Source organism: Benincasa hispida, chromosome 2 (genome assembly GCF_009727055.1).
Source record: "Benincasa hispida cultivar B227 chromosome 2, ASM972705v1, whole genome shotgun sequence".
Classification (NCBI taxonomy): domain Eukaryota; kingdom Viridiplantae; phylum Streptophyta; class Magnoliopsida; order Cucurbitales; family Cucurbitaceae; genus Benincasa; species Benincasa hispida.
Window position 1 is genome coordinate 18,464,183 of NC_052350.1, and position 10,505 is coordinate 18,474,687.

At 32.8% G+C, this 10,505-nt stretch overlaps 1 protein-coding gene across 1 annotated transcript; it reads right to left on the bottom strand.

The window, feature by feature from the left end:
* Positions 1-3,910: 3,910 nt before the first annotated feature.
* On the bottom strand, positions 3,911-7,707 carry LOC120071276 (probable LRR receptor-like serine/threonine-protein kinase At2g24230). The gene has a single exon (XM_039023451.1). The coding sequence runs from the start codon at positions 6,960-6,962 to the stop codon at positions 4,407-4,409; it is 2,556 nt and encodes an 851-aa protein (XP_038879379.1). The 5' UTR covers positions 6,963-7,707; the 3' UTR covers positions 3,911-4,406.
* Positions 7,708-10,505: the final 2,798 nt, after the last annotated feature.

A 10,505-nucleotide genomic window follows, 5' to 3' on the forward strand; every position in this document is an offset into this window, starting at 1 on the left:
CTCCCGCATTCCCATCGCCGTTTTCTAACTGCTTTTTCAACTCCTCGTGTTTTCCTTTTTTTTTTTTTTTATTCGTTTTTCCCCTAAAGAGAATAAAAGCATATATCATATAAAAAAAATAAAAAAAACTGTCAGCTTTTTTAATTAAAAAAAAAAAAACAAACAAACAAATTTGTCCAAATAAACACATTGATGGAAGAAACATTTTAATCCATCAATTTTAGTGTGTAATAATTAGTGGGATAGTACCTTTACCAGATCTATTTTGAATGGGTTAGAATCTTTGTTTATACGAAGAATGGAGAAGAAGCAGTAATGATTTTCTTCCCGTTGACTAAACATTTTCGATCCTCATCTTTTGTGTCATTTTTTTAGAGAAAATTGTATATTTTATCCACTAAGATCAGAGGTCACAATGGTGTGGCTGAATATAGAGCAGTTTGCCCCTATAACGTGAGATCAGTTTATTCTTTTTCTCTTCAAAGGATGGTTGATCCGTCTCTACATCGTTTGATTAGTCGATTCTTTTTTTCTTCGTGCATGTAGTCCTCAGTGGCAGATCCACTTTTATTGACGGAGGACTTCATATAATTTAGTAAAAATAAATGTAAACAATGGGGCTTAAACTTAGGTTTAGATATTATGTCAGTTTTATATATTATATAAAGAGCATAAAGTTGAAGGGGGGACTCGAGCCCTCTTGGACTCCTACGAAATCCGTCCCTGGTAGTTGTGGTTGTCAGCTCAGAATGCCTTTGTTCTATATGAAAATACTACTTCGTATCATTGAAGATTTTGATGGTTTTCTCAATTTCGAATAGCAACTAGAGTTTATTTTAGGAATAGAGGTTTTTGATGTAGTTGCACACGTTTTTTCTTTTTTCATCGAGATTGGGTCGGTATTCAGCATCTCAAAGGTTGAGAGAAATTTGAAAGAAGTAGTCACTTTCTTCCCATTAAGAAACATACACTTTATTTGCTTCATTTCCATGGCTACTAGCCCTCCCAGTCCCATCCAAAATGCAGAGAATGTGAAAAGGTGTCGCCGAAGTAGCATGGACTTGTACTATACTAGTTAGTCTGCTATTTCTATCAGAATTGGCTATTTTTTATATAAATAAATAAATTAAATTAAAATTTTACATAAAGCACGATAAACATTTATTATTTCTCAAATGAAAAATATTTTTATAACTGAAGCTCAAATTTCTATTTGGTTTTGAATAATACAAAATAGAGCTTAATTTATTTATCTGTACATTCTTTTTATTTTAATAAATCCAAGAAAATAATGAATAAGAATAAAGAAAAATGATATGTAGTGGACGATTAATAAAACTAAGAATCTACTAATTAAAACATATAAAATGAGTAAAATACATATGAATCCATAATAATAATTAAATATAAAATCCAGCGGTTCATAGCAACCGATATTTAGTAGAAAGCACAGGCATACAGAATAAGAATTTTGTTGACCATTTCAAACTTGCATAGAAAAATATCAAACGAATCCTTGCATTTTTTCCAAAGAAAAAAAAAAAACTAAAAGCTTTCTATTTTTTTATTTTTATCGAAAAATAATCCAAGGTTATTATAAAAGATTCCACGCATTTGGCAAAAGAAGATTCTATTTTACTTTGAGTCATTTTAAAGTGGACTTTTCACACACAAAAAAAAAAAAAAAAAAGAAAAAGAAAAAAAGAAGAAAAAAAAAGCCCTTTATTTTTATTCTTTATCCCACCGAAAACTATGAATAGGTAGTACATGAAAATTCGAGGGTTATCTCACGTCCAGGTGTTCAAATGATCGACAATTCAAATAACTTGGATTATTGAGTTTATTTTATTTTTAGATTGGGTTAGGTTGAATTTTTTTTATTTTCTTACATTGGGTTGGATCTAGGATTGAATAAAAAAAATTAGGTTGACCTGAGCCGATCTAACTCGAATTAGATATATATTAATAAAAATCAACATATATATTTCTTTTAGAATTGATGAATTTTTGAATTATTTATGTTTTTTTAAAAAAAAAAAAAATTTGTAATATGTATTATAGATATTTGGTATGTAAGAATTTAGTTTTCCAAGATTTTAGCTATTAAATATGTGTTATAATTAAATTTAAGTATTTTAAATTAAAAAGAAAATAATAATAATCCGACAACTTAACTCAAATATCGAGGGTTGGGTTGGAGACTATGTTTGGGTCATTTAGGTTGCCAACTTTACTAACTCGAAGTTTCAAATTGGTCCAAAAAAACGCCACAACCCAACCTATGTACCCATATTCTCATATCAATTCCTATACTTTTATTTGTTTATTTCTTTTTAATATATATAACAATATGGATTTCTAGTTAACTACTTGTCAAATAATAATAATAATATGGTTAAATTATAAAGTTAGTCCCTATTGTTTGGAGAAAGTTATAATTTAGTATCCATGATTTTAAAGGTAAGGATGACTTAAGAAAAAAAGTGTTTATCAAAAAACTCATTTTGTTTTAAGCACTTTTGATCAAAACCGTTTAAAATACACTTCAAAAGCTATTTTGAGTGGTTGTCAAATACTCCAATTTTTTATAAAATGACTTATTTTTTAAATAAAACAATTGAAAATATATTCCAAACATACCATTAGTCCCTATGATTTGATAAAACTTTATAAATGGTCCCTAGTAAAACATTCATAGATAGTTTCTAACCTTTATAGCCATTCAAGTAAAATAAGAAGGAAAAGGAAAAATCATTACAAGTTCCGTCTTGGACTTTTATGTTTGTATCTAATATTTAAGAAGTATTTAAGAGGTTTTTAAACCTTCAACTTAGTGTTTAATAGATCTATTACATATAAAATTGACATTATGTACTCTTAAAAAAAACGAATATTGTCTAATAGACATTAAATTTCCAATAGATTCATAATTTTTTTTTAAAAAAAAATTGAATAGATTAATGACCTATTAAATATAAAATTAAGAGTTCAAAGACTAATTAAATAGCATTGATCTTTTAAGATCCACTATATGAATAATATCTATGATATATTTTAGTTCATGAACCTATTTCTCATTGTTTTGTTCCAAATAAACATTGGGTAGCCCCTCCTATTAATTTTTTTTTTTTTAAATTTAAGAATTTATAAGATACAAATTGAAAGTTTATATGAGAAAAAGAAACTTTTTAAAGTTGTAGAGACCTATTTAACGAAGTTGAACTCGTAATTGATCTAAGAAAAAAAAAAACAGGGCCCAGCCCAATCGTAAAAGGCCCAATTATACAAGAAAGGAAAGAGTTTATGAGTCGTCACATCGGTTCTTCAGAAACGTGAATCTCTTTGGTTTTTCTTATGGTTTTTACTTAATCTTTTGAGCGGATTGCAAAACCCATATACTCAAAATTCAATTGAAGTTAAATCAATTTTTGGGCTGTAGACGTTGTCGGCTCAGTAGGATTGGGCATTGGCACGTTGCCGAGTATCACACGCCTCAATCAATCCACCAAATCAGTAGTGGGGTGATGCGTGAGATCCACATTTTCTCAATGCCCTTCAAGTGTTTGGAAAAATGCCAAGCTGAGCCAGTGGGGTCAACAGGCATGAAATTTTGAAATAATGGTCGTGGCTGTCGATTATCCATCAATTTGGAGAAGAATTGGTGGCCAGATCTAATTAAGTAATCCTTTGTTTCCCACCCCGCCGCGCCCCCCACCGCCCCACCCCCCCTTAGGAGGATTGTTTTGAGATCGTATTCATTTTTACTGTTAAAAGATAGAATTAAGTTTAGAGAAAACTTACCCAAATTGGCATGACGGGTAGAGGGAGGAACACATGCAAAAAGATGTCTCATACATACAGCCAAAAGTACATATAAAATAGATTTGAGCTCCAACAATGGTCCCAAGCGTGATGAATGGATTCATTTCCATAAAGTTCAGGGCAAGTTGAAATTCTCACAAAGGCCCCTCCTCAACTACCATATTCTCCAACACAACTGCCCTGCTGAAATAATAGTTGAAAACAATGATGGAAAAGGACTAAAACATTGGATATCATCAGCAGATTCTCATGCCTTCATCCCCTTTTAATGATACCTAAAATCTCGAGGATGAAGAAAGGAGAGAAAAAGTTCATGATCTTGGTTGAACTCTAAAAAAATTGAACTTTGGTTGTACTAAAATTTTGATGGAAATTCCCATTTTTTAGTTCCCAGGATCAAACTCATGCATTTGATATAAAATTCTGATGTTGCACAATGAGTAAGGAAAGAAGAAATACAGGAACATTTTGAAACATATCTTTCCAGGATGACTGTTCTGTACACTTCCCCTAGCAGCATCAAGGGAGTTCAAAAGAACCAAAGCAGAAACCCAATGCTTTTCTTCTTGATCCATTGAATTTGTCTACGCCGATGGTTCGATGTCCTTAAGAAGTCCAACTATCTGTTGCATGCTTGGTCGTTTAGATGGAAGGTCGGCTGTGCATAGATATGCAATCTTAAGGGCCTCCTCCATTTGATCATCTGGTCCTGTACCTCGAATTTTCGGATCAATAGCTTTTGATCCTTGATTCTTTCTCACAAGTCCTCTTACCCAATTCACCAAGTCAGCTTCTTTTCCCTCTGGATAGTCATCACCAATTGGCTTCTTACCAGTAATTAGTTCAAACAGGACAACGCCAAAGCAGTATACATCAGTTTTGGGCGTTACACAGTCATTCTCGGGCTGTAAGAACTCCGGGGGAGTGTAACCAGGTGAACCACGGGAAATCTCTTCACTTAGACCATTGCCGAAAACCTTTGCCAATCCAAAATCTGACAATCTAGGCTCCAAGTTATAATCCAGGTAAACGCTACTGGCTTTAACATCTCTATGAATGATCGGAGGTGAGCACCCATGGTGAAGAAATGCAAGTGCTCGAGCAGTACCCAGCGCGATTTTGTGGCGGAATCTCCAAGTCGTTAACATACCTTCTGAACCAACATTTTCTATTCCATTGTTGTCAACTTCCTCCCATGTATCTGTGCTCCAGTCTTCCGTTGTTTGAACACCCAGTGGCAAGTCATGCAGCAAATTCTGCAGGGTCCCATTCTCCATATAATCATAGATGGCAATTCTTTGATCCCCAGCCAAGCAATATCCAGTTAATGGCACAAGATTGGGATGTTTAATTCGACCGAGATACTCAAGTTCTCTTGCAGCTTCCCGTTCCGTCAATGTAGAACCATGGACTAAAACTTTCACAGCCACATGAATTCCTCCAGGTAGAAATCCCCTGTAGACAGGGCCAAACTTGCCCTCTGCCAATAGGGTGCCCCGGTCGAAATTTGAAGTTGCAGATAATAGGTCTGCAAAGGTTATATTCAACAATGGCTTCTGAAAAATTACTACCGAGACAGATGTTGCCTGCTTAACATCAGCCACCCATGTGGTTGAATCAGTCTGGAAAGAGAAGGGCCCTGAAATATTTTGCTCTTCTTTGTAAGAGGCCTGCTTTACCACCCACGTCCTGTTTTTCCTTCTGCATCCGAATGCTAGAAATATCACTGCTAGAAGTAAGCAGATCATGGAGAAAGTAACAGCCAGAGCCAGCTTCAAGACCTCGTGTTTACTGGGTTTTCTAATGAAGAGACTCGGATTTGCAGCAATGGGGCAACTGTTTGCTGACCCAAGGAAGGCTGCTTGGAGGGTTTTGAAGGAAATCTTGGAATCACAAAAGGTCAAATTATTGTAGGAGAAGTTGAATCTCTCCATCCATGGCAGTTTTTCTAAGAGAGATAAAGGGATTTCTCCACTCAAATTATTCTGTGAAACATCAAGAATTTGGAGGTTTTTGACGCTCAAAGACGGAATTCTGCCCGTAAGATGATTCCGGGAGATGTCAAGAGTATTCAGATGACTCAATTGTGAGATTTCAGTAGGAATGTGATTGATAAGGCCAGATTTGGATAGATTGAGGTATTCTAAACTTGAAAGCAACTTAAGATGTGGAAATTCCAGGCTGCTAAATTTATTGTAAGCAAGATTAAGGTACTTGAGATTTTGGGCTTTCTCCAAAATGTTGAAAATTTCTCCACTAAGCTGATTCTCAGATAAGTCTACATACAACAAATGAGACCAATTGTAACTAGAATTGAGCTGTACCTGAGAAATGTGACCCTGAAATTGATTTCTGCTTACATCCAACACCTTTAACTGCTCTTTGAACAAGCCCATAACCGAACCCTGAAACAAGTTTCCAGATATGTTAAGAGCTGCCAAGGCTGTAAGCCCAGAAAAATCTGAATCAAGGCCATGAATCCCATTTCCTGCAAGGTTCAAGCTTTCAAGCTTGGGAAATGCAGCCCCAAAGCCACCTGGAAGCGATCCATTTAGCTGATTGTACGAAACGTCCATGAAAACCAGAGATTGACAATTAAGGATCCCTGATGGAATGCTTTCTTCAAACCTGTTATGGTCTAATTTCAGGACTCGGAGACTAAGTAACGAGCTTATAGATTCTGGAATTTTCCCAGAGAAATTGTTGATGGAAATGTCAACACTTTCAAGCTGTCCAAAGTTGCAAATGCTGTCTCCGAGAGGACCAGAAATCTGGTTAGATGAGAGATTAAGCCTCTTGAGTAAGCCTAAACTCCAAAAATCTGTAGGAAATCCTGTGATTTTGTTGTTGCTAAGGTCCAAACTCTGAAGTTTGCTAAGTTTTCCGACTGTGTTGTCAGGAATACCGCCGGAGAGGCCTACACCAGAAGCCACAAACTCGATAACATTTCCATTTTTGTCACAGAAAACCCCTTTCCATGAACAAACAGGAGCAGAAAAATTGTAGCCATGAGAAGAGTTCAAGCCCCCCTTCTTCAAAAACTCAGATATATAGAACCCATCTGTATTAGGTTGCTGACATGCCAAAGGTTTGAAGAACAGCGCAAGAACTAAGATGGGACCGAACAAACGAAACCCCATCTCAGGAAAACTCTTGAAAGCCAGAAATATTGAAAAACAGAGCCAACCCAGAATCTCAAATCCCACCCCTTTTAGCTTTCCCAAACCACCATTACTTAATTCACTGAGAATCTCTCGTAAATGGTCCCGGGTCCATCTCCGGGCAACTTTCCTGGATTCTGCAACTCCATCAAGTTCCAAGACTAAAAAAACCCCTCTAAAAAGCCATACTCCATTCCCAAACCTTTATAATGGCCGGAAAACAAAGCGAAAAGAGTAACTAACAAGCTGAATAAACAAAAACTTATGGTCAATCGGTTTCAAAGGACGGTCTCTGAGCTTGCTTACCTGATGAATTTTGTCAACAGTTTATCTCTAGTTTATGTTCAGCAAATTTGATTGCTATTTCAGCAGAGCTTCCATGAGAGAAAGAGACTGGTAGTGTAAAAGAGGAAGAAGTATAAAAGAGGCCAAGTTATAGAGGTTGAAGAAGAAGAGGTTGGGATTCATAAATGAGGAGGTGAGTTTTAATGGAAAAAGAGTGTTAGGTTGCCGAATTTATCAGAAATTGTTGGTGGGAATTCAATGATTCTTTCAGTATTGAATGAGTGCTGATCATCATTTGTGATTTGTAAAGAATTAACTATTTCAAATAAAAATCTGGGCTTTGGACAATGGGTGAAATAGAATAGAACTATAGAAACATTAGCTTTGCTTTGGGATTCTAATTCCACTTTCTGCGCCTGGTTCCTTCTATCCATACCCCATATATTTAAAATACACATTCCCATGAATTTATTTTTAAATCTTTCATTTTTCTATTATTGAAATTATATTATAAAATACATAAGCCTATGATATTTGTATCCTGATAGAATAGTGTGTAGCAATAGCAATGATTCCCTTTCATTTCTTTTTTAATACAAATCTTCTCTTTGAATGAGGAAAAGAAATTACCATTGTCATCATCTCCAAGACCCAACTACTACACCCAAAAAAACAGACCAAATATTCAAAATCATAGTCATATAAACTATAATTTATTAGCACCAACTCATTGGAAAACATATACTTTTAAAAAGAAAAACTTTATGAGTGTGAGAAGAAAAGATCCAAGTAGAGGATTCCCACTTAAAGGCTAGGGGTTTAACTTTTTGAAGGAGAAGTTTGTGTTTAAAGCTATCTTATTTTTCATCATGCATATGAAAAGGAAGGACAGACTTCACATTCAAGTATTCTGAGGAATCATCACCTTCTTCCCATGTTTAGCAATGCAAAGAATTAAATTCTTATACTGTTCATGCCCAAACTCCAATGCCTGGTTATATGTTTTACGATTCAAAAACTCCCCAATCACATTTTTCATTATATTAGTAGATGGGGTTATAATATAACGTAATCCAAAATACATGTTTATATTTAACATTTTGGATCCGATTTATAATATCTAATTTATTCTGTTTACATAGTTTTCAATTTAACCTTATTTTTCACTGTTTTCACGCTTCATGATCCCATTTTTATTTTACGCTTGATTACTGACACATCCCAACATTCTCTAGATTTCTTATAATCTGAATTATATTTCAATTCCTCAGACAGCTTCTAGAGAGGAGTTAGTCAAAATCTTCAAATAAAAGAGCCCATTTTTTGCCTTCTTTTTAATTATTATTTTTTAACTTTGTCAATGTTTCTCTTTATCTTTCATAAATGTTTCAAAACTATTTTTGAATTAGAAATCTATCAAAATTTTGGACGGAAATGAAAACTTGAAACAATATAGTGATGAAATGAAATAGAAATTGATAAATGAACATCGCTAAATTGTCTCTGGTTATTGCTACATTTGTGATAGAATATGAGTACTTTTTAAACAAATGTCCACGTCAAAGAAGTATTAGCCTTGTTTTTAGTACTTAGACATTTGTAGTTCATTAGAAGGTTAATGTACGTGATGTTTTTTTTTAATTACAAAAAAAACTAGTTAATAATTCATTTTTTAGAAGTTCACCATTTGGACTTATCTTTTGAACGAAGATTATAATGCGTATGTATTAACTAGTGGAACTTTCTGATACAAACGGTTGATTGATTAAAAGAAGATATTTAGCTTAAGCCAAATAGTTGTGGTTTTGTTGTCGGTGACTTTGATTTTATAGTACATTCCCACACTAAAGTCTAATGTTGTTAGAGAGTTGATCAATAATAAATCTAAATCTAATTTAGATTAGTTGAACTGGTGACATGGTTTAGTTGGTGAATGCAATTTTTTTTTTTTTTTCACTTTTCTCCTTTTGATGTCATCTATGTAAATGTCCACACACACATGTATATATTCTAAAAGTTTTTTTTTATTATTTTTTTTTAATAAAAGGAATAGAGAATAGAAATTTCAATACTATCTCTGAAGTATGAACATGGTTAGTGGAAGTTGCGTTAATTTGACCAAAAAAAGGTCAAAATTTCAAAGACCACCTCGTTTTTTTTTTCAAGAAATTTTAGATTGTTTTTCCCACCACCCCACCTATTTTGGCTAATTTCCCTTTGGTGGTCCAAATAAAAACCTAACCAATTTAGGGTTTTTTTTTTTCCTTCTCCTTTTACCTTTTTATAGTGGGTTTTAAAAAATAAGTTGGATTTCTTCGATATTTCCTCTTAGATTTTGATTATGGTTTTTCTTATCTACTTTATAGTTGAGTTCATTTCAAATGAAAATTTATTTTTTAGTCCCTCAATTTTCAGCCTTTATGTATTACCTCCGGGTTAATTGGGAAGATAAAAAAAAAAAAAAAAGGAAAGAAAAAAAAGAAGAAATGGATAGTTTTTTTTTTTTTTTTTAATTTATTAGTATTATTATTATTATTTTATTTTATTGTCGTTTATGGTGTTCCTCTCTTTTAAGAGACGCACTCACCTTTTTTTGTTCATTTTATTTATTTCGCTGGTAAACTTTTGTTACCTTAACCCTTTTTTAAAAAAATTAAATTTAATTTATTTCCTTTAAAGTTTAAACTAACTATTTTTTTAGTATTAATCGCAATTTTTTTTTTTAAAATACATTTTTATACATAGGTGGCCTAGTCTCTATTTGGTTCTTAAAATTTTAAAATTTTAATATTTTGGGTCATTCAATTTTGAGCTCTATGTTAAATAATATTATAATTTTATCTTTGCAATTTGAAATATTGTTTCAATTTGGTCTCTAAGTTTCAAGATTTACACTTTTAATTTCGATATTTTCCACTAAAATGCTCAATTTCATTTTTTTGACATAAATATCAATAAATTTATTTAAAATAATTATATATGAGGTGAAATTTTGAATTTAATTTCAATGGTGATGAATATATAATTTAAAATAAATATAATTAATTTTAATTTTTCACTAAATATATAATTATTTAAATTAGTTAATTGACACTCATGCCAAAGACACATTTAGTGAACAAATAGAGGTTATAAATGTAAATCTTGAAAACTCAGAGATCAAATTTAAGTAAATTCAAATATCAAAGGTAAAATTGTAACACTATAAATTTAGACCTCAAAATTAAATGTTAAAAA

Bases quoted from the DNA above. Each gene is read 5' to 3' on its own strand.
- LOC120071276 (XM_039023451.1), bottom strand. From the start codon at position 6,962: ATGGGGTTTCGTTTGTTCGGTCCCATCTTAGTTCTTGCGCTGTTCTTC.